This window comes from Giraffa tippelskirchi, chromosome 5, assembly GCF_054371585.1.
Source record: "Giraffa tippelskirchi isolate mGirTip1 chromosome 5, T2T-mGirTip1v1.2.pri, whole genome shotgun sequence".
NCBI classification, from domain to species: domain Eukaryota; kingdom Metazoa; phylum Chordata; class Mammalia; order Artiodactyla; family Giraffidae; genus Giraffa; species Giraffa tippelskirchi.
Genome location: NC_137279.1, coordinates 40,112,614 through 40,137,693, shown reverse-complemented (window position 1 = coordinate 40,137,693; position 25,080 = coordinate 40,112,614). Strand labels below are relative to the sequence as shown.

Genomic DNA, 25,080 nt, shown 5'->3' with positions numbered 1-25,080 from the left:
GAGAGACTAGCATCCATCTAGACATCACATTTGGAAAATGACAAGTGAATATAACAAAAGTCCACAGAACATGGCAGATTTGTCTTCTCAAATATTTGTTTACTAGTTTTTCCAAACAACTTCTGGAATATGTTTGCAAAGTATTATTAAGACAATATTAAAAGGTAAGTTGTTTCTGAATTGATAATGAAAATTGAGCTATTAGTTTTAACTTGTTGAAGTTTTGTGGGGTTTTTTTTTTACAACATTTAAAGATATTTTTGGCTGTGCTGTGTCTTCATTGCTACAAACACCAGCTTCTCATTGTGATGGCTTCTCTTATTGTGGAGCACAGTCTCTAGGTACACGGGCTTCAGTAGTTGTGGGGCACTAGTTTAGTTGCCCCATGACATGTGGAATCTTCCTGGACCAAGGACCAAACACATGTGCCCTGCCTTGGCAGGCGACCTCTCAGCCACTGGACCACCAACAAAGTCCTTTAATTAATTTTGAGTCATATTTAGGATCTTGAAAATAATCTAAATTTCCTAAAATTAGTTCCAAATGTTACATAGCACCAGACAAGAACAGGATATTGATCACAAAGTATTGTTCTCATGTCCATAAATGCTTCATGTAGTTGAGTGAACTATTCAAAAGGTTTCTAAAGGAGCTCTTTGGCAAGAAAATGAAAATAATTAGTGATGATAAGACTATGAAGACAAGCTTTACACACACTTTCTCATTTAAGTGAAAAACCAAGACAAATTTAGAATTATGAAGAGATCTCTTTCAGTGCATAACACCCTTTGAAATGTTGAACTAAAACCTTGCATTGAGATAAGCATATGCTCTGTTTTACACAGTTAATTCCTTAAAGGATTTAAAACACAAGTAGAAATGCCATGGATAAATCAGAATCAGTGCTTTTCTTTTTAAATCAGATTTTTATTAAACAGACTAACAGCAATAGGTTTGTAAAGAGTGAAAGCCAACCTTAGTATTTTTTTCCCTGTCAGTATTTCTATGAATGTGAATTTTTAGCTATTTAAAAAGAATTGTTTGCAGGTAGGTTCCCTTTGATCTACTCTGGGTCATATTCTCTTGCCAACCCCAGCAAGTTATCACTGTTCTGAATTATGTGTATATCATTGCCAAGCAATTTTTAATTATGTGTTCCCCAATCACAGCATAGTATAGGACTTTCCTAATGGTACAGTGGATGGGAATCTGCCTGCCAACGCAGAGAACATGGGTTCGATCCCTGGTCTGGAAAAATCCTACATGCCCTGGAGCAACTAAGCCCATGCACCACAACTACTAAAGCCCTCATAGGGCCTGTGCTCCACAACTAGAGAATAGCCCCTGCTCTCTACAGCTAGAGAAAGCCCACACACAGCAACAAAAGCCCTAGTGCAACCAAAAAATTACAATAAATTAATTACATTAAAAAAGAATCCACCTACTAAAAGAAAACCCATATACTTACATTGTTTGCAAAATTAATTTATTTGAATTGCCTCACCCTTTTCTTATATTCATTGTGTAAGCTTTATGCCTGCAACCCCAAATCACATCACCTGGACAGTTTTTATTTTTCTTTTAAGTGTTAATGGGTCTAAATTTCTTATACACACTAGAATGTATAGGATAATTTGACAAGGTAGAATAATTGTTCAACAATGCATTGAAAGTATATCTTGAATTATTCTTCTGCTGGGTTATTATGATATATGTACATCTGTATCACTTTACATTCCCATGGAACTTTAACATATATTTCATGTTTTTAACAGCTCCACATTGTAGACAATAGTCTATGTAAACTAAAGGCATTAAGAATCAAAAGAGCAGCTTAGCTTGTCAGCACCATGTTAGCAAATCAGCCTCTCAGAGCTTACTGCATCCTTTGAATAAGGGAAACGATAGTAGTGCCCACCCCTTAGAATGGTTAGATGCAAATAAGATAAAAGTGCTAACAGATTTTTACAGCACTGTGTACATCTTGAGACTGGGAGAGGTAAAGTGATTTGACTATAAAAGACTTTTTTGATTTTTCTTTTTTTAAAAAAAAGGCATTGCCACTTCATTGCTTAAGAAAAAAAAAGATGTATATCATTCACAGCATGTAGTTTTAGGACTTGATTTCATAAACAGGGTTAAAAATAAAGTCCCACAACTACCTGTTGTGAATGATATACACCTTTTTTTCGTATATCTATGAAATCTTTAAATTTTAGTAATGGCTATTTTGTGGTATAGAAAATGGGTTATTTTATGAATTAGATTATTATTACTATTTTAAGTATTAGATTTTTGCCTTTTTTATTTTTAATCACTATTGGATTAAACATTTTTGTTTTATCTTTTCAGTTGGAAAAAAATTTCACTTTAAATCTTATTCTATTCCTGTAGGTGTTGTTATAATTGATGACCATCCTGAAGTAACAGTAGTTGAAGACCCTCAGTCAAATTTGAATGATGATGGTTTTACTGAAGTGGTATCCAAAAAACAGCAGAAACGTTTACAGGATGAAGAACGCCGAAAGAAGGAAGAACAAATCATACAGGTTTAGTGTTTCAATTTGTTGCTGGTTATTTAGATTATTGCCCAAAATATACTAGGAAATGGTTGAGGTTTCTCCCCACCTATAAGGTCAGGGCTGTATTTATTATTCAAGTGCTGGGAATGACCTGATTTTTCACAATTTTAAACTGTTTTTAACCTCAATGAGATCAATTTTAAATAAAATGTAATTACTGTATCTCACTATCTGCCTTAGAGAAGATCATCTTTATTTCAGAGCAACTCATTTTCCCCATCTTACTTTATTGCAGTGTTAAAGTTTTTAAATCATCTTGGAAATCTAATGAACACAACTGCCATGATCTCTAATAACTTGCAGATTGCTGACCTATACCAGTTTCTCTTATAATCTAAATTAGTTTATTTAAATGCATAGTATGAATCACAGTAAGTTAAATTTTTCTTTTTATCAACCCAAACACCCATTTTGCTAAATGCTGAACCAGTATAAACATAAATAGAGCACAAGGGTCGCAGTGATAAAGAGCCCTACTAGATTAGAAGGCTTTAAAACAGGAAGCATTATAAAAATCCTATGTATGTGATAATATTGAGTTTAATTGAGCAAAGTCCTCGAACTAGATATTTTCAGAAGTCATTTATTGTTACTATGTTTTAAGAAGGTAAATTAGTGCATACATTCTATATAGCATCACACCCACCAACACTCCCAGAATTAATGTTTCTGTGGCAAACATCAGTTGAGTGGAACCAATAATTTTTTGTCAGAGTCAGATTTTGCTGCCAAATGAAATTAGTGTGAATTTATTTAATTTCTTTAATTTCAGAATTGTGGAAAAGAGCTTGTGGACCTGTGTATCAAGAATATATGTTTTTTCCCGTATAGCATATTGGCTTCTCATAATTTAAAATCTCATTAACAACCTTGATGTTTTTATTCTATCGAGTAGGTATTTTGTAAAGTAAAGGAACTAAATTAGCAGTAGGTAACTTTGTTGGAAGATCTGTTCATGAATTATTACATTTCAGCTATGTTATTGACACAAATGATTCCTGGAAATTTTTTAAGGTCTGGAATAAAAAGAATGCAAATGAAAAAGGAAGAAATCAGACTTCTAAGCTCCCACCAAGATTTGCCAAAAAACAGGCTACAGGAACCCAGCAAGTACAGCCTCCAGCTTCAGCTCTAACTGCAGCTCCGGGTTCAGGGTCAACTTCAGCTCCGGTTCCAGCCACAACCCCAGCTCCAGTTCCAGCTTCAACTCCAGCTCCCCTTCTAGCATCACCCGCAGCTTCTGTTCCAGCCCCTGCTGCAGTCCCAGTCTTAACCTCCACCTCAGCTCCACTCCCAACCTTAGCCTCAGCCTCAGCCTCAGCTCCAATTCCAACCTCCACCCCAACTACAGCCACAGTCTCTTCTCCAGCTCCGGCTCCAACCCCAATCCTTGCCTCAGCTTCCTCTCCAGCCTCTGTCCCCATCCTTACCTCAGCCTCAATTCCCATCCTTGCTTCAGCCCTAGTACCAGCTTCAGCTCCACCTCCAGCCATCTCAGCCCCAACTGTCCCTGCCTCAGCCCCAACAGCCCCAACCCCAGCCCCTGCCCCCACCCTAGTCCAAGTCCCAGTCCCAGCTCCCACTGCCCCAGGTCAGACGCAGGGACAGACTCACAAACCAGTCCAGAGTCCACTACAGACTACAACACAATCTTCAAAACAGCCACCTCCTTCAATTAGACTACCTTCAGCTCAGACACCTAATGGCACAGATTATGTAGCCACAGGAAAACCCATCCAGACCTCGCAGTCACATGGCACTCTTACAGCTGAATTATGGGAGAACAAGGTGGCCCCACCAGCTGTGCTGAATGACATTTCTAAGAAATGTAAGTGTGCAACAGAGAAGTGAGGGGTGGGAGATGGTGTGGGAATTGAGAGTTTGTTTTAAATTTTATTTATAAACTCACGTTTTTTTCCCTAGCATCTCTTTTTTTCTTAATAGGAAGCAGTAACAGTAATCTGTAATCTTAGCTTCCTTTCTTAAAACCTTTATTTCTAAGACAAGTTTGTTACACTTTTAACAGCCATATTTTATGGACAGAACTTTTTGTTGATAAAACAATGTACAGTGTTCTGGGGGAATCAATTATTTTGGTGTGCAAGAATCTCTTTAAATACCATGTGAAAAGTGATTCTTTTATTGTCTAACTACCATTAAAAGAAAGGGTTAAATGGATTATGAATTATTAACCTCTAAATTTTAATGGTCGTATTTCCTGTGACTTCTTTTCAGTAGGTCCCATTAGTCCACCACAGCCACCCTCCGTCAGTGCCTGGAATAAGCCCTTAACATCATTTGGATCAGCTACTTCATCAGAGGTAGGAGCAGATTTAATAATGGCTTTTGTGGGGTTATTGTGGCAGTTTCCTTAAAACAGTTACTCAAACTTTGGCCTGTATCAGAATCACCTGGAGAGCTTAATTCCTGATCCTTAGACTAGATATTTGCTCTGCAAAAAACACCTTCCACCAATCTTGCATTTTAGATTCAGTTTCAGTGTGACCTCTTAGGGACCTTTTTCTAAGTGATTTAACCATATTTTAATTGTTGCACATCTTTTATCTAAACTTGTTACTTATTTTCTTTATCCATTATAATTCAAATTCTGCAAGTTAGATTGGTAGTGTCTGCTTGGATCAGCACCTACCACAAACAAGGTGTTAGATAAGTTAGAAGTTGAATTGATAGATTCCTAGGGTGTGTGCACTCCATTACCAATCACGAAGTGCTTTCATGTATGTTAATTTTTATTTTCAGAGCAGAAGTGGGTGACACTGGGATTCCTGTCTTTTTTCTGCTCCTCCATTAATTCATTCATCTATTTGTTGCTGTATTTGTTGTTTTGCATTTGTTTTAAATGATTTTTTTATGTTTAAGTTGAGGGTGTGATTTGCCCTACAGTTCAGGGCAGTTAAAGCCAGAACTTTAAAACCTAAGTCTTGCCCTAGTTTTTATTTTATCAGTTGTTTTCTAATACAGATCAGTAGTGGTTAAAAGAATACTTTCTTCAAATATAACCAATGTCAGTTATGGGACTTTTCAGATGGTGCTGTAGTAAAGAACTTGCCTGCCAGTGCAGGAGATGTAAGAGACATGGGCTCAGTCTCTTGAGTCAGAGGGATCCCCTGGAGGAGGCCATGGCAACCCACTCCAGTATTCTTGCCTGGAAAATCCCATGGACAGAGGAACCTGGTGGGCTACAGTCCTTGGGGTTGCAACGAGTCAGACATGACTGAAGCAACTAGCATGCATGCATTATCAATTAATCTCAATTAGGTGTAGATTGTTTCAAACCTTCTATTGTACTTTTAAAATTTGTAGTATTACATAAATCATTCAGTCAAATTTGAACTCTACTTTAAGCAAGTTTTTAAATGTTCTTTTACTAGGGAACAAAAAATAGTCAAGAAAGTGGAGTTGAAATTGGAATTGAAACAATTCAGTTTGGTGCTCCAGCTTCAAATGGGAATGAAAATGAAATTGTTCCTGTGCTTTCGGAAAAAACTACCGACAAAATATCTGAACCTAAAGAACAACGGCAGAAGCAGCCACGGGCAGGCCCTATCAAAGCCCAGAAGGTAAATACCGTTCGTGTTCCAGATATAATTGTATGAAAGCCACTAACATATAAGGAGAATAAGTAAGTTTTTTAATTGGATTTAGTTTTCGATGAAATGTCTTTTATCATGATGTGTTTTTGTCATAAATGTTGAATTTAGCTTCCAGATTTGAGTCCAGTTGAAAACAAAGAACATAAACCTGGTCCTATTGGAAAGGAACGTTCATTAAAAAATAGAAAAGTAAAAGACGCCCAACAGGTGGAGCCAGAAGGACAAGAGAAACCAAGTCCTGCTACAGTCAGAAGTACAGATCCTGTGACAACAAAGGAAACCAAAGCAGTTTCAGAAATGTCTACTGAAATAGGAACAATGATCTCAGTTTCATCCACAGAATATGGCACTAATGTGAAGGTATGCAGCAGGCAGTGATTACCAAGTCAATTGATTCAAGCCAGGTCTAACATGAATGGGGAAAACAGCAGCAATACACTTTTTTTTTTTTTTTTTTTTTTGGTTGAGGCATATAATTCTGTAGCTTATGTGGGTTATTATTTCTACACAGATTTTATTTCATGGTGTGCATATATGATCTAAAATTCCTTACAGTAAATTATTTCTTTCTGTGGAAACTAACTCTTAATTCTGGACTATTGAGTAGTTTAAAGTGAAAAAATATTTACACAAGATTAGAATGCTTTTCAGTGAGTTCATAGACTTTGAAAGAATTGCTGCATGTTTCTTTTTATTTTGTTAATGGAGTTATAATGGACCCCCTCCTTATCTTGCACACTAATGAGATTCTGAGATCAGGAAATAACATAAACTTAGTAACTCCAGTTACTAAGAGAAGGAAAAGGAAATGGCAACCCACTCCCAATACTCGTGCCTGGAAAATTCCATGGACGGAGGAGCCTGGTTGGCTACAGTCTATGGGGTCACAAAGAGTCAGACACGACTGAACGACTTTACAAGCCAGAGTAACTCCAGTATAGCCAGTTTTCTTCCAGAGTTGGAACAAGTCTTGTTTCATTGGTTGAGCACCAGAGGAATGACTGACTTGCATTTAGGGTCTACACTGAATGGAAAAATGCGTGTCTTTAAAAATACTCATTAAGACAAGATAACACTGAGTGACTTATGGGGACTGACACTTGTGGGAGTAGCAAATTTATATCTGCCATTTGGTGTTCACTCTGGAACACATGCTCACTGAAAAGAAAGGTGGATGGAACCTTTCAAGTTACTTGAATATTTTTCTCTTTTTAATTGCCATACAACTCAGTTCATGAAGGTAAAAAGCTCATGCAATCTAACTCTACCATGTTTAAAGGAGAGATTCATGATGATAAACACGGAGTTTATCCTAAAATCTAATTGTGACAACTAAGACGTTCATTTATCCATGTTTTATTTTGAAGAAAACAAAAAATCAATAGTTGAAAGTAAGCTATAGATTTGAGTATAAGAAACACACAGAGTTATTTTAGAAATCCACAGAAATAAATATTTGGTACTGTTGACAGCCTCCTATATTGCAGTATATATTTTAAATGTATAGGACTCTAGCAGTGGTTGAAATGGGGTAGGTTCATGTTTGTTTTAGGAGAAGGCAATGGCACCCCACTCCAGTACTCTTGCCTGGAAAATCCCATGGATGGAGGAGCCTGGTAGGCTACAGTCCATGGGGTCACTAAGAGTCGGATGACTGAGCGACTTCACTTTCACTTTTCCCTTTCATGCACTGGAGAAGGAAACGGCAACCCACTCCAATATTCTTGCCTGGAGAATCCCAGGGACGGCGGAGCCTGGTGGGCTGCCGTCTATAGGGTCGCACAGAGTCGGACACAACTGCAGTGACTTAGCAGCATGTTTGTTTTATCCCACTGTTGGTCTCTCAGATTTGAATGTTAAGGTTTGCTTTCCTCTCCTGCTTTCTTCCAAAATAACTTTACAACTGTTAGGCTGTCATTAGAAAGTGACTAATTCAGTTTAAAACGGTTTTTTGTGTTTTTTTTCTCTTACCATTCCACAGGAGTCTGTAACAGACTATACTACACCTTCTTCCTCTCTGCCTAACACTGTGGCTACTAATAATGCAAAGATGGAGGATACTTTGGTTAATAATGTAAGTAATCAACTGGAGATGTGGAAGGTTTGGATAGGAACCTGGCTATTGTTGTTACCTAAAACACACGTTAGGATCAGTATTTAACTCTTCTCAGGGTAAGAGTTGGCAGAAGTTTGTATTTAGGAGCACTGTAATGTAATTAGGGGAAATAGTCAAAGCTGAGTTGTTGTTTTTCCCCTGAAAGTCATCACTTTATATTTAATATCCAGGCTTGTGATGCTTAGGCTTGGTTTCATATGTACTAATCCTGTTAACCTGGTTTTGGTAAAAAAATTTTATTCTTAGTTTTCACATTCTACTGATTCAGCATTTAATTTTGTTGGTAATTTTGTTCTTAAATGACACCTTTTTATAATGCTGTGAAAGGTTGTTCACTTAAAACAAAAAGACAATTAGATTATTACTGAAGATTTATGTGTTTCTTTTTGAATTTGAAAAATGATACTGGACATAAACAACTTCATTCCTCTTGTGAAGACTGAAGGGTTTATCTTCATAAACCCTTGAATACTCTGTTAAAAGATGACAGTAAGTTATATAAATCTGGCTCTTGCCTCCCAAAGCAACCATATTATAATTTAAGAATCTGTTAAATATTGGTACAGTCCTGTACTTTACCTAGCTCACAGACTAACAGGTGAAAAATGGGTAAACGGGGGGAAAAAAGCCATTTAGAAGTTACGTGTGTGGCTCTTGTTTTGGAGAGCAGATACGGTGGAAATTTGGTCATCTTCTCTCTTTTTTAAATATAGTCCTCTATAAACAAAGGCTTTTCTTTAAAAAAATAATAACCTTTACAGATACATTTAGAGAGCTCTTAAAAGGCTTCAATTATATAACTTGGAGAATAAAAACTGTCAATTATGTTTTATTACAATGTCTTTGCTATGTTTTCTGTTTTTCTCTTTAGTGTCAGGTATATAGGCTTTTAGGTGAAATGCATTAGGAATCATTTAATCCAACTTTTGTAGTCTGGCTGAAGGAAAAGGTAGAGAAAGGAAGAAGTCACACATTTTGTCTTTGTGGTAAGAGAGCACTTTTGGAGATGGTGCATGTCATTTGTCTGATTTCCTCTTCCCCTGACCTTTTGAGGAAAGGGTTATTTAACTTTCTGTAGGAAGCAGTGGAATACTAGGGAAAGGCAAAAAGCCTTGGTCAGTTTAATTCCTAGTGTCACTATGTGGATTATCGAGTAATGATAATTGAAATTGAATCAGTAATGTTTCAGTAAGGTTCAATTATATTTGAATTGTGGTGTCTTTTCCCGTTTTAGAAAAATATAGAATATGTTACCTTTCCCAGAGTATTATGATGCCTTCTGCCAAACTACCCTTTTCTTTAAATTTAATTTATAAAATGTGAATATGGAAAGAAAGATCATTAATCTAAAAACCCTTAAAACGCATTGAAAATATCCTCATGAACATTTTAATGGTTTCCATCTGATCTGCAAGGCTAATTAACATAGTGACTTGTATACAGAGGACTACTGAAGGGAAGATGCCCAGTCTTATGTATAAGTAAATAGTCTGTGTTTGATTTTTAGCAATGTATTCAGAATATATTTGAAAACAAGCTCAGTTTGGGTTAGGGAACATTTATAAAAAGTCATCAGTTTGAAATGATTTCACAGTGTTGCTTATTTGTGCCAAGCTTGCTGGTGATTCTAAGCTTAATATAGTGTTGAACACAAACATCCTATATAGGGAAATTTTTAGGACTTTTTGAAATGTCCCTTTTTTATTCAGTAGGCTAGGCGTTCCATTTTATGCATAGAACTTTGGTCTCTTTAAAAATTAAACTGGGGAATTCCTTGATAGTCCAGTGGTTGGGACTCTGCACTTCTAGAGTGCATGAGTTTACTCTCTGATCAGGGAGCTAGGATTCCCACAAGCCACTTGGCGTGTCTAAAAAATAAAAATTAAACAAAGATGGCTTATTTTCCTTGTTGAAGCTTAACACACTTTTTTAAACTGATTTATTGGTTGTAGTACCTAATATTACAGTTGTTTTGAATATTGAATGACTCAAATCAACTTGAATCTTGAAGATTTAAATGCAGGTGGTCTTTTTGATCATTATAGCACAACTGTTTTAAAGATTTATAAAATAATCTCCATTAGATTGCCCATAGTATCACAAAGTGATTATCTTAAACCCCTCCCCAGCATTTCATTTTATTTAAACAACTGACTGAACCATCAAAGTCAATCATGTAGTAGTACATAATAAAATCTTAAGATCCAGAGAATTAGAGAAAAAAAAGAGATAAAGGTAGCGAGTTTCCAGTATCTTCAAGTTTCTATTAAATAACAGTACTTATCACAATTATGTATTGCTACCACAATTTGTTTAGTGTAACAAGGTGGAGGTGATAATTATATCCTTTCCTACCAACATTACTTTTGTTCTTGAATCTAGTTGTAAGTTGACTAGGTTTGCTGTAAACAGACTTTCTTATATTTACTCTGTTATGTTAAATGGTTCATACAGAACCTGTGGGTTCTGTGAATGGTAGAAATTATATTCCCTAGAGCTTTGCTTTACAATGTATGGTCCAGGGACCAGCAGCATCAGCATCACCTGGGAGCTTGTTGAAAGGCAGGATTTTGTGCCTTCCCTAGACCGAGTGAGTCTGAATCTGCGTTTCAACACAAACCCCAAGTGTTTTATATATATATTAAAATATAGGAACATGGCCTTTAAGTTTATACCTTATATATGTGACAGATTCTTTTTCTGTCAGTGATGTATAAATAAGCAGATAGTATTTCTTTTCAGACGTTTGATCTAAGATGTCCAGAGTTATCAATTAGTATAAATGCAGTGTAACTTCAGTCAAATATTCCTGTTGGCTTGAGTGAAAATAACCTTAGAATGCATTAGCATTATATTTAATGAGGCTTTTGTAGCAGACTTAGTTAGATTGTGATATGTGTTGCCTACCTTTCAGGTGCCCCTGCCCAACACCCTCCCCCTCCCTAAGAGGGAGACTATACAACAGAGCTCCAGCCTAACTTCAGTTCCTCCCACTACTTTCAGCCTCACCTTCAAGGTATGTACAACATCCATCTCTAAAGGTCCTTATTATTGCATGCAAGGAGACATAAGTTAATACTCTCGATATTCTTACTAGTTTTGCACAATAATCAGCAATACTAAGCTGAGGAAATGGAGTGATGTCAAATTACACCTTAAAATTGTATTAGTTTTTAACACCACATAGTACATCATGAGAAACGCTGGGCTGGAAGAAACACAAGCTGGAATCAAGATTGCCAGGAGAGATATCAATAACCTCAGATATGCAGATGACACCGCCCTTATGGCAGAAAGTGAAGAAGAACTAAAGAGCCTCTTGATGAAAGTGAAAGAGGAGAGTGAAAAAGTTGGCTTAAAGCTCAACGTTCAGAAAACTAAGATCATGGCATCTGGTCCCATCACTTCATGGGAAATAGATGGGGAAACAGTGTCAGACTTTATTTTTGGGGGCTCCAAAATCACCACTGCTGATGGTGATTGCAGCCATGAAATTAAAAGATGCTTACTCCTTGGAAGGAAGCTTATGACCAACCTAGATAGCATGTTTAAAAGCAGAGACATTACTTTGCCAACAAAGGTCCATCTAGTCAAGGCTATGGTTTTTCCAGTGGTCATGTATGGATGTGAGAGTTGGACGGTGAAGAAAACTGAGCGCCGAAGAATTGATGCTTTTGAACTGTGGTGTTGGAGAAGACTCTTGAGAGTCACTTGGACTTCAAGGAGATCCAACCAGTCCATCCTAAAGGAGATCAGTCCTGGGTGTTCATTGGAAGGACTGATGTTGAAGCTGAAACTCCAATACTGTGGCCACCTCATGCAAAGAGTTGACTCATTGGAAAAGACCCTAATGCTGGGAAGGATTGAGGGCAGGAGGAGAAGGGGACGACAGAGGATGAGATGGTTGGATGGCATCACTGACTCGATGGACGTGGGTTCGGGTAAACTGCGGGAGTGTGGTGATGGACAGGGAGGCCTGGAGTGCTGCGATTCATGGGGTTGCAAAGAGTCGGATACGACTGAGCGACTGAACTAAACTGAGTAGTAGCTTGATATCTTCATATTTAAAATGAGGCCTATGCTTGTGAATTTTGTCTTAAAAATACAAGAGAGCATTTTATATTTGGTTTGTGTTGGGTTCCTCTTAGAGACTGTAATAGTTACTGGAAACATTAGTTGTGCAGAAAGCAACTAACCTGGTGTTACATGTTTTTTTTAATCAGAAGTACCAATAATGGTTAAGAATGCTTGTTTTCTGTCTTTCCTGTAAGTCATTTGTAAATTGAATGAATGCAAAGTGGTAGTTCTGAAGATGTAATTGATTAAAACAAGTAATTTTTGATCTGATTTTTGTTGGGTAATTTTTGAATAAGAGTCCAAAAGAGATTTTACACAACACATGCTTTTTGTTGTCAAGAAGTTTAGGCTTATTTTTTTTTTAATCTCCTATTACACTTAAAATTTTGAGCTATGCTACATGTTACTATACTCTTGTAAAATTGAGTTATTTGAGAGTATTTTATATAAGTTGTTCACCTCAAGAGTAGTCAGTGGTTAAAAAGAACAGATGTACAGATATGGAATTAAGTGAGGATTATTTTTAACTGCATTTATTTATCTCTTCAGTGCTATGTATTTATAGTTTTATAACCTGGGCCAGTATTTATCCTCTACTATAGCCGGACTTTCTGATGCTGCACTGGTTGCCAGTGAATCTTGATGATGGTCAAGAGAGGAAGTAACTAAGTTGTTTTATAATGTGGTCAATGTTTGTTTCTAGACTCTTGGTGTTTGATTCTCCAGCCTCCTGACTACTTGTCCCCTTGACCCCCACCAACTTCTTTTTTTTTTTTTTTTTAATACCCTGCTTAAATATAAGTTTGAGACGATAAAATTTTTACAAGACAAACACTTCTGCTTTGTGTCATCTCCATCTTTACCCAGTCCTTAGTGTTTACTGCCAGTTCCTGCTACTCAAAGTCAAAGCTGTGGTTTTTCCAGTAGTCATGTATGGATGTGAGAGTTGGACGGTGAAGAAAGCTGAGCGCTGAAGAATTGATGCTTTTGAACTGTGGTGTTGGAGAAGACTCTTGAGAGTCCCTTGGACTGCAAGGAGATCCAACCAGTCCATCCTAAAGGAAATCACTCCTGAATATTCATTGGAAGGACTGATACTGAAGCTGAAACGCCAATACTTTGGCCAACTGATGTGAAGAACTGACTCACTGGAAAAGACCCTGATGCCGGGGAAGATTGAAGGCAGGAGGAGAAGGGGACAGCAGAGGATGAGATGGTTGGATGGCATCACTAATGTGATGGACATGAATTTGAGTAGGCTCCGGGAGTTGGTGATGGATAGGGAGACCTGGCATGCTGCAGTCCATGGAGTTGCAAAAAGTCGGAGATGATTGAGCAACTGAACTGAACCTCATACTCAGCCTTTTTTGTTGTTTTTCCCCTTGAATGACTGTCTCAACCTGTGTTTCATACTTACATCTTACATTTGATTTCTCAAATAAGCAAATACAGTATCATTAGTTATTCTTTAGGCTAGGTGTTGATTCTTCACATTGCCTTTCACTGGATGTTTTTAATACCCTCAAAAATACAGTTTAATTAAACTAAATTTAAATTGTACTAGCTTAAGACTTTTTCTAGTTTCTTTATTTTTTTAGTGTAACTTTATTTTATACTGGAATATAGTTGATTTACAATGTTTTGTTAGTTTCAGATGTATAGTGAAATGATTCAGTTCTATGTATGCATATATACATTATTTTTCAGGTATTTTTCCCTTATAGGTTATTACAGAATAGTAAGTAAAGTTCTCTGTGCTATACAGAAGGTCCTTGTTGATTATCTGTTTACTTTTTTTTTTAATGCCTCTCTTTATTTGAGAGATTTATAAAGTATGGCAATCTCTATTTCTATGATGTGGGTATTACTGACAGTATGTTTGTCAAAAGGGAAAATGAATATAGTTAAGTAATTATACTTTTTAGGTTCTTTGAATTTCTAAAATTAGAATCTAAATTTTCTTGCTGCTTAAGAAATGAAACCAATGTGTATGGCTTAAATATCATGTAAAATTGGTAAGCTATAATTTATTTCCAATACAGCAAAACTGGTTATAAAAGGCATTGTATTCTTTAAAATTGCTCTAAGTCATAAAATCTCAATACTAGCAAATTGCATTTTGTCGGACTTCTTAAGTGGTAGTGTGTGGGGTTTTTTGCTTTTGTTTCTTACCCTCTTAAGACTTTTGTTTTAAAATAAAAAACATTTGAAATCAGCAAGGTGACTGTGAGGAAAAGGAAAGAAGCAAACCTAAAAGTGTCTTATATTTTGAATTTGTAGTAATGATATTAGCCATCAAGGTTAAATTGTATATAGTGTGTGTTATAACAGAGAAGTAAGGAGATATGTAGTAAGTTAAAATCAGGTTGACATTTTTATAAAGTTGGTACTTCAGGGACCTACAGACTTCCCAACAGTGGTATTTTAAAATCTTATTTGTGAAGAGTGTTCTCATGGGGCATACCTGGTGGCTCAGATGGTAAAGAATCTGCCTGCAATATGGGAGATGCCAGGTTCGATCTCTGGTTGAGAAAGATCCCCTGGAGAAGGAAGTGGCAACCCACTCCAGTATTCTTGCCTGGAAAATCCCATGGACAGAGGAGTCTGGTGGGCTACAGTCTATTCGGTTGCAAAGCGTTGGATACAACTAACACGCAGTATACATATACCCATGTAAGTCATTACTGCTGAATTTTGTAGATTATCTTGGATTTTTCCTCTCCACTCAATATTTTGACTAGTAGAACAAGAAACTTCAAAATTTCTATATCTGTTCCTTTCCTGTTCAAGGAGCCTCAGGATAGTTGAGGATCTACATCTTTGCTCTCCAGTTCAGTATCCACACACCACATGTAGTTACTGAGCATTTGAATGTGGCTAATCCAAGTTTAGGTGTGTGCTGTAAGGGTAAAAGGAAATAGATACTAGATGTGAAATGTTACTTTTTAAATTAAAACATCTCAATTCTTATATGGATTATAGGTTTTAATTATTATTGTAGATATATTGGGTTGAATGAAATATGTTATCAGAATTAGTTTTACCTCTTTATTTTTTATAGTGTGGCTACTAGAAAATATAAAATTACATGTGGCTTACATTTATGTCTGTTGAACAGCTCTACGTAGATTAAATAAGACCTATTTCTACGTTTAAGAAACTAAGACTACAGGTAAAATCAGCACCCACAAATACAAATGGTGGCAGTCAGAACCTGAAATGTTTAATGGGGTCTGGACATGAAACAAGAAATATTTCTACTGTACCCAAGCCTAAAGCCTGTCTGGTTACATTGCCTTTAAAACACTGTGAACATAAAATAGCCAAACAGAAGATACATCTCACTTGCCATTCAAGAAATGTTGTAATTAAAGGCTTAAAAAGAAAGATTGGAGAGAATGGATATTTAATGGAGAACCTTTAGTGTCTTGCTTACTAGAATCAGAGCCTTAAATCAGTCCGAAAGGACATGGTATTTCCATTTCCTTATTCACTGGTAGGAATAGGGACTCATATTTAGATGATTAAAGCTGTCACTATATTTCACTGACCTGCTTGCCAGAGCCTTCTATAGAGACAATTAAAACCCATTGCAATTTGAGTAAAGGAGCAGAGATAAAGGAGAAAGTGAAAGATTTAAAAGCATTATGGTCCTAATCTGAAAGATTGTATTTGGAATACATTTATGTATATATATTTGTTTATATATGCATATTAGTTCTGTGTTAGGATAGTGATTTTTTTATTTATTTATTTTTTTTGGCTTTAAACGATGTTCTTTTTGTTCCAGATGGAGTCTGCTCGCAAGGCGTGGGAGAATTCTCCAAATGTAAGGGAAAAGGGATCGCCAGTAACTTCCACAGCACCTCCAATTGCAAGTGGGGTCAACAGTAGCGCCAGTGGACCAAGCACTGCTAATTACAATTCATTCTCAAGTGCATCGATGCCTCAGATTCCTGTTGCTTCTGTCACTCCCACAACTTCACTATCAGGTAGAAATCCTCGTGTACCTTTTCTTTAACTATCTTAAATTATTTAAAATTTCTTTAAGATCTTTTCCTACTTACTCTCCCCAAAAATATATTTGTAAAAGATGTAAGATTGTACATGAGATAACTATCAGCTCTTTTATAAACTTCTTACCAGTTTGCCTCCTTCCCCTCTCTTTACCCTCTCCCAATTTTAGCTTGGTAAATATTTAATGATGGCTTACTAAAGTACTTCAATTGATCTTCTCTTCTTCCTTCCCCAGTTGTCAATACAGATACCCAGAAGTAATTGGTGGGAAATTTCCTGTCTTGTTCCTCTAAATTTTTTTTATAAATTTTACCTTTTGATTTTTATTATTTAACTCATACAGCTAATTAGACCCATTCAGAAATAACACAGAATCACAAAGCTTTTAAATTTTCTGTGATCTGTATCTAATTTGAAGGAGCTCTTGGACTAAGTCTATTGATTTGACATATTTTCTGGGGAAGAGTTACAGGGTAGAGACATTTCCAATAAATGATATCCATTGGCTTTGGTGTTTTGGGTTTTATGTTGTTTAAGGAGAGTCCATCAGCACCCCAAGTTAGAAGATGTTTTTCTTAAATGTTTCACTAGTATGTAATCCTTAATCTCATATGGGGCTTTATCATTCTTAAAGAACCAGAGATGTTTCTGAAGTATTTGTCTCTGAAGGTACACCCTTTTACAATATGCATAACCATGTTTCTTCTGAAAATAGAAGTTTCATTTTAAGCTTTCCTAATACTGTCTTTATTTCCGAAACAGTGGGAAACTCCTTTTCCAATACATGTAAAATATATACAGCACAGAATTTACTTTCTTTGGCTAGTTTTCATTTAACGATTGTAGTAATGATTTTCGGTATTCCAGCTTTCTGTGCTAGTTTTAAGCACCAGAAGGACTAGACTTTGGGTTGCACTACAGTTATTTGATAATATCTGGAATCAGACATATGTATTAAGACAAACCCAGAGGTTTACATCAAAGACAGTATTCCAGCTGTACTTCTTCCACCACCCATTTACAAGACATCTTCATTATATAAATATTAACAGCTTAGGCCCCAGACTGCTTGGGGATAGGGAGTGAGGCTGTAAAGGAACCAGGAGGAGTGTACCGGTAGGAAGATTAGGAAATAAAGAGATTGAGAAGCTTCCTCCTTTTTTCTTTGGAACCCAATTACTTCCTTTCCTTGGAGTCTAGTTTCCCTACACTTCCCTCAACTAGGATAAGTTTTTAACAAGGACCTTCTTGCCTGATCATCCAAATGGAAGAATAGAGATACCTCAATCTTGGTCCTCTCAGAACATCATTTGATACCTGAAAATAATAACTACTACATCTGACTTTTGAATTAAATACCTGTATTGTTATTTACTGTAGTATTATTAATAGTTTGTCTTGTTTTTAAAGTATTACTGAATACCAGTTTTTGCTGGTGTATGTACAAGGAGAGAAAAGAATAGTCTTAAGTTTGTATGTCTTTCTAGGAGCAGTTTACATTAAATTTTTATATTACATTAATAATAATTATTCTTAAGATACAACACTTTTGCCTGTGTTTCTTATGTTTATGCCTAGCCTTTAATAGATGTTCAGGTATTTATTTGACGTTCTAAAGCTTCTTCAGGTATTTTGCCACAAAGAGGAAAAACATCTAACCTTAAATTTCTGTGACATTTGGGGAGCAGTTGTGGTCTGTCAAGGCCCATTTGTGTACTTGTATTTATGTCTCACCATAAATGAATAAAGTTCTTGATTATCCTTTGTGATGACTGAAAACTATGTATTAGTTTGACACTAAGCTATGACAGTGTTGTAGGCTCTCAGCCTCCTTGTTTTGTGAGTTTTATCTTTAAATTTTCTATTTATGTTTCTCCAGATTTTATAGTCCTATTTGCATCTGATAATTGTTTCTTCCTATTATAAGCCACTTCATATCCACTTTTGGTCTGAGATGCAATATATAAGTACATAATAAGTACTTACTTGGCATAAATATTAATTTTCCAGTTTCTAGTTGGTGCTTGAATTTACTTAAATATACACTACACTTCTCTCATTTTATCTCTCTCCCCAATGTAGGAGCTGGTACATATACTACCTCTTCTTTGAGTACAAAATCTACAACCACATCAGACCCTCCTAATATCTGTAAAGTGAAGCCCCAACAATTACAAACAAGTAGCCTGCCTTCTGCAAGTCATTTTTCACAGTTAAGCTGTATGCCTTCCCTTATTGCTCAGCAACAACAGAGTCCACAAGTCTATGTGTCTCAGTCTGCAGCAGGTAAGATTTTTAAGAATTGAGTATAAGGAATTTAGAAAATGAAGATGTTTTAATGCTTCTGTTTTTTTGTTTTTTTCTCTTTCCCTTACCTTTTCAAGTTTGTGTTTTTTGATTTGCTTTGCAAATTTGTTTCCTCATAGAATTGAATGCTATCTCTCTTTGGTAGGTATTCAGGGGCTCGTGACAGTTGTTTCTTACACATATGTTACATAGATGGTAGACAGATTAGTGTACCCATGTATTCCAAGTCTGCAGATTTAATCAGCTGTGGATTGAAAGAGTTCAAAAAAAATTTCACAGAGTTCCAAAAAACAAAGCTTGCATTGTCTGTGTATGGATAACTATGTAGTATTTACATTGTATTAGGTATTATAAGTAATCTAGAGATTTAAAGTATATGAAAGGATATCCTTGGGTTATATGCAAACAGTGTACCCAATTTTACATAAGAGATTTGAGTATTTGCAGATTTTGGAATCTGGGCCAGGGACAGTGAGGGTGGTATCCTGGAACCAACCCTCTACAGAGAACTGAAGTTTGTTATCTGAAACCTGACAAATTGATGATAAAGTACATGAGGGAAGAATAAACCTAAGAACAACAAAGAAAGAAATTTATATATTGGAAGGGGTAACAGCCTGCTAAATTCCACAACATTCAGTTCAGTTCAGTAGCTCAGTCATTTCCAACTCTTTGTGACCCCATGGACTGCAGCACGCCAGGCCTCCCTGTCCATCACTAACTCCCGGGGTTTACCCAAACTCATGTCCATTGAGTCGGTGGTGCCATCCAACCATCTCATCCTCTGTCGTCCCCTTCTCCTCCTGCCTTCAATGTTTCCCGGCATCAGGGTCTTTTCCAGTGAGTCAGCTCTTTGCATCAGGTGGCCAAAGTATTGGAGTTTCAGCTTCAACATCAGTCATTCCAGTGAACACTCAGGACTGATCTCCTTTAGGATGGACTAGTTGGATCTCCTTGCAGTCCAAGGGACTCTCAAGAGTCTTCTCCAACACCACAGTTCAAAAGCATCAATTCTTCGGCGCTCAGCTTTCTTCACCGTCCAACTCTCACATCCATACATGACCACTGGAGAAACCATAGCCTTGACTAGACGGACCTTTGTTGGCAAAGTAATGTCTCTGCTTTTTAATATGCTGTCTAGGTTGCTCATAACTTTTCTTCCAAGGAGCAAGAATTTCATGGCTGCAGTCACTATCTGCAGAGATTTTGGAGCCCAAAAAAATAAAGTCAGCCACTGTTTCTACTGTTTGCCCATCTATTTCCCATTAAGTGATGGGACTGGATGCCATGATCTTAGTTTTCTGAGTGTTGAGCTTTAAGCCAAGTTTTTTCACTCTCCTCTTTCACTTTGATCAAGAGGCTTTTTAGTTCCTCTTCACTTTTTGCCATAAGGGTGGTGTCATCTGCGTATCTGAGGTTATTGATATATTTCTCCCAGCAATCTTGATTACAGCTTGTGCTTCACCCAGCCCAGCCTTTCTCATGATATACTCTGCATATAAGTTAAATAAGCAGGGTGACAATATACAGCCTTGACGGACTCCTTTTCCTATTTGGAACCAGTCTGTTGTTCCATGTCCAGTTCAAACTGCTGCTTCCTGGCCTGCATACAGATTTCTCAAGAGGAAGGTCAGGTGGTCTAATATTCCCATCTCTTTCAGAATTTTCCACAGTTTATTGTGATCCACACAGTCAAAGGCTTCAGCATAGTCAGTAAAGCAGAAATAGACATTTTTCTGGAACTCTCTTACTTTTTCGATGATCCAGTGGATATTGGCAATTTGATCTCTGGTTCCTCTGCCTTTTCTAAAACCAGCTTGAACATCTGGAAGTTCACATTTCACGTATTGCTAAAGCCTGGCTTGGAGAATTTGAGCATTACTTTACTAGCATGTGAGATGAATGCTATTGTGCAGTAGTTTGAGCATTCTTTGGCATTGCCTTTCTTTGGGATTGGAATGAAAACTGACCTTTTCCAGTCCTGTGGTCACTGCTGAGTTTTCCAAATTTGCTGGCATATTGAGTGCAGCACTTTCACAGCATCATCTTTTAGGATTTCAAATAGCTCAACTGGAATTCCATCACCTCTTCTAGCTTTATTCGTAGTGATGCTTCCTAAGGCCCACTTGACTTCACATTCCAGGATGTCTGCCTCTAGGTGAGTGATCACAACATCATGGTTATCTGGGTCGTGAAGATCTTTTTTGTACAGTTCTTCTGTGTATTCTTGCCACCTCTTCTTAATATCTTCTGCTTCTGTTAGGTCCATACCATTTCTGTCCTTTATTGAGCCCCTCTTTGCATGAAATATTCCCTTGGTATCTCTGATTTTCTTGAAGAGATCTCTAGTCTTTCCCATTCTGTTGTTTTCCTCTATTTCTTTGCATTGATCACTGAGGAAGGCTTTCTTATCTCTCCTTGCTATTCTTTGGAACTCTTCATTCAAATGGGTAGATCTTTCCTTTTCTCCTTTGCTTTTTGCTTCTCTTCTTTTCTCAGCTATTTGTAAGGCCTCCTCAGATGGCCATTTTGCTTTTTTGCATTTCTTTTTCTTGGGGATGGTCTTGATCCCTGTCTCCTGTACAATGTCACAAACCTCCGTCCATAGTTCCTCAGGCACTCTATCAGTTCTAGTCCCTTAAATCTATTTGTCACTTCCACTCTATAATCATAAGGGATTTGATTTAGGTCATACCTGAATGGTCTAGTGGTTTTACCTACTTTCTTCAATTTAAGTCTGAATTTGACACCAAGGAGTTCATGATCTGAGCCACAGTCCGCTCCCGGTCTTGTTTTTGCTGACTGTATAGAGCTTCTCCATCTTTGGCTGCAAAGAATATAATCAACCTGATTTCAGTGTTAGCCATCAGGTGATGTCCATGCATGGAGTCTTCTCTTGTGGTGTTGGAAGAGGGTGTTGGCTATGACCAGTGCATTCTTTTGACAAAACTCTATTAGCCTTTGCCCTGCTTCATTCTGTACTCCCAAGGCCAAATTTGCCTGTTACTCCACGTGTTTCTTAACTTCCTACTTTTGCATTCCAGTACCCTATAATGAAAAGGATATCTTTTTTGGGGTGTTAGTTCTAAAGGATCTTGTAGGTCTTCGTAGAACCATTCAACTTCAGCTTCTTCAGCCTTACTGGTCGGGGCATAGACTTAGATTACCGTCATATTGAATGGTTTGCCTTGGAAACGGACATGTTAATCAGAGTTAAATCGTAAATAAACGATTGAAAAATATTCAGGCTCACTCGTGATTTAAATTCAGAATAAAATACAGTGAGGCTATTTTTGGTCTTTCTGTGTGGGAAATATTAGGACGATTGATAATACTTAGCATATTTAGTACCCAGTATCTGTAAGCATAAGCATTATGCTTTATAATGATCCATAAGCATTATTACTAGGCTCTTAAAGCCATTGCTAAGTGAGCATATAAATTGGCATAATTCTTTTAGAAAAGTATCTCAGAATGTTTTATGTGTTCATCATCACTATCTGTGGTTTGAGGGCTTCTCATTGCAGTGGCTTCTTTTGTTGCAGAGCACAGGCTCTAGGCAGTTGGGCTCAATAGTTGTGGCACACAGGCTTAGCTGCTCTGCAGCATGTGGGATCTTCCCAGACCAGGGATCAAACCCGTGTCTCCTGCATTGGCAGGTGGTTTCTTTACCACTGAGCCACCAGGGAAGCCTGTTTGGAGTCTTATCGTATAGATAAACTTACTTGTTAGTCAGAGATATATGTATGAGGGTGTTCATTCATTGCAGTCCTGTTTATAATGATAATAAAAGCAATATGGAAAGTTCTCCCAAACATACTGTTATATAAAAACAACATAACACAAAGTAGTGAGTATAAACATGGAGAAGAAATCTGTTAAGAATCTATACCAAATTATTGCAGTTATTAGGCTCTTAAAGCACATTGCTAGTGAGCATATAAATTGGCATAATTCTTTTGAAATATTTTGCCAAATTCTAGTTGATTCAGTTCAGTTCAGTCGCTCAGTCATGTCCTACTCTTTGGGAGCCCATAGACTGCAGCACACCAGGCTTCCCTGTCCACCACCAGCTCTCGGAGCTTGCTCAAACTCACGTCCATTGAGTCAGTGATACCATCCAACCATCTCATCCTCTGTCGTCCCCTTCTTCTCCTGCCTTCAGTCTTTCCCAGCATCAGGGTCTTTTCCAGTGAGTCGGTTCTTTGCATCAGGTGGCCCAGGTATTGGAGTTTCAGCTTCAGCATCAGTCCTTCCAATGAACACCCAGGACTGATCTCCTTTAGGATGGACTGGTTGGATCTCCTTGCAGTCCAAGGGACTCTCAAGAGTCTTCTCCACAGTTCAAAAGCATCAGTTCTTCGGCACTCAGCTTTTTTTATGGTCCAACTCTCACATGCATACATGAATACTGAAAAAACTATAGCTTTGACTAGATGGACCTTTGTCAGCAAAGTAATGTCTCTGCTTTTTAATATGCATCTAGGTTGGTCATAGCTTTTCTTCCAAGGAGCATATAAATTGGTGTAATTCTTTTGAAATATTTTGCTAAGTTCTAATTGGTAGATTTAAAATAAGGGTGGATTTGCTGGTTCGTTTTCAATTTTTGTGGATTATATAAAATTTTGCTAGTTTATACCCCAGTGGCAGTATATGAAAGTGTTTTTTTCCTACCTTCCACAAGTATGAGAGTGTTATTGTTTTAATTTGCATACACCTGTCAGGTAGAAGTGTTACTCTTTTTCCTTTTGCATCTTTTCACATTTCTAGTTTTTCCTTAGTATATGAATTTTCAGAAGGCTCACTTAATATGAAGTCTGCTTTAAAGTTTGGTTTGGGGTTACTGTTTGGAAGATTCTGAAGGTGAGACACTCATTGCTTCTTTTTTTTCCTGCTACTCTGTAGCTCAGATTCCCGCTTTCTACATGGACACAAGTCATCTATTCAATACGCAACATGCGCGACTGGCTCCACCCTCCTTGGCTCAGCAACAAGGCTTCCAACCGGGTCTCTCTCAGGTAAATATCGCAGGCTTCTTTCACCCTAGCATGTTTGCGGTATGATAGTATTTGGGGGTTCACTTTAGAACTAGTAATGGATTGAAAAGGAGTTTTAGATGTTTACATTTTGTTTTGTTTTCAAAGGGAACTGATATGTAGCATTAATGTTTTGTTTCATGTCTCGCATTTTTATTTTCCAAATGTGTCGCTTGTGTATATGGTGTTCACATACTGTTTTTACATTGCATTGCAGCCAGCTTCAGTTCAGCAGATCCCAATCCCTATTTATGCCCCACTGCAAGGACAGCATCAGGCCCAGCTGAGTTTGGGTGCTGGGCCTGCTGTTTCCCAGGCTCAGGAACTATTCAGTTCTTCACTTCAGCCATACAGGTAAACGCTTTAAAATTATGTTTGTGATGATGTTGGAAGCAATGTAATTGCTGAACCTTCTTGCCATATCCTGTCTATTCCCTCCTTCCCCCCCAAAAGCAAGATGACCTTCTTATAAACTGCATTATATAATTGTGTTGCATGTATGTCATGAACTTCAGCCTCTGGTAATTTCTATCAGACTTAATTGAACAAAGTGAAGCTTCAAAGCTTCTTGAAGAATAGGCTAACAGCAGTCCCATAAAAATTAGAAATCACAGAGAAACACTGCTTAAGGACCTAAAGGTGTAAGTGCCACTTCACTGCTAACAACTGTAAATCAGATTTGCTCTGTGTAAAAGCTAAGGCACGGCAGATGATAGCAGTATGTAAGGAGGCAGAGGCCAGGGTGGAATGTAATAAAAGCGAGAGAAGTGAAGTGTCTAAAACAGAGAACAGAAGTAGTAATGATGAGTATGTTGTAGTATATAAGTATAGTATAGAAGTATATAAGTATAGTATAGAAGAAACCATTCTTTTGAAAGATTCATCCTGTTATCTTTGGGATTAAGCAAGTAATAAAAACTGATCTTTATCAAACTTTATATATATTACTTAGCCCTTGACATACACTAACTTATTTAGTTTTCCCAAAACCAGATAAAGTAGATTAAGTCATCCCCATTTGACATTTGAAGAGGTTGTGGGTTTTGTTTTGTTTTTATCCTAATGTTACAGTACAAATAAGTGGCAGATCCTGGATTTAACCCAGGTGTCTCTCATCTCCAACTTAAATGAGACTGGCAGGTAGGGTAAGACTTGAATGATAGCAGTGATCATAGCATAACTCGGTCATCATCATGGTACACCTGTCATCAGTACTCATGATGTACTCATGAGTTCAGAGTACTCATCAGTACTCTGAACCATCAAAAAGAAAAAGAAATTCCTTTCAGGACATTTAGTGTAAATAAGCTTGCAAAACTAGGCATTTCCTT

General features: G+C 37.2%; 1 protein-coding gene across 12 annotated transcripts in view; it reads left to right on the top strand.

Moving 5' to 3' along the window:
• PRRC2C (proline rich coiled-coil 2C) overlaps positions 1–25,080 on the top strand; it is a 95,353-nt gene that overhangs the window by 60,321 nt on the left and 9,952 nt on the right. For 11 of the 12 annotated variants that reach the window (XM_081489508.1, XM_081489507.1, XM_081489506.1 and 8 more), the window contains exons 18-28: positions 2,395–2,549; positions 3,597–4,410; positions 4,818–4,903; positions 5,975–6,163; positions 6,305–6,556; positions 8,178–8,270; positions 11,227–11,328; positions 16,180–16,381; positions 18,489–18,692; positions 23,619–23,731; positions 23,967–24,103. In XM_081489508.1, coding sequence (XP_081345634.1) covers positions 2,395–2,549; positions 3,597–4,410; positions 4,818–4,903; positions 5,975–6,163; positions 6,305–6,556; positions 8,178–8,270; positions 11,227–11,328; positions 16,180–16,381; positions 18,489–18,692; positions 23,619–23,731; positions 23,967–24,103 — 2,347 coding nt within the window. The remainder of the gene's footprint in view (positions 1–2,394; positions 2,550–3,596; positions 4,411–4,817; positions 4,904–5,974; positions 6,164–6,304; positions 6,557–8,177; positions 8,271–11,226; positions 11,329–16,179; positions 16,382–18,488; positions 18,693–23,618; positions 23,732–23,966; positions 24,104–25,080) is intronic. The other variant, XM_081489500.1, reaches the window with a different exon arrangement.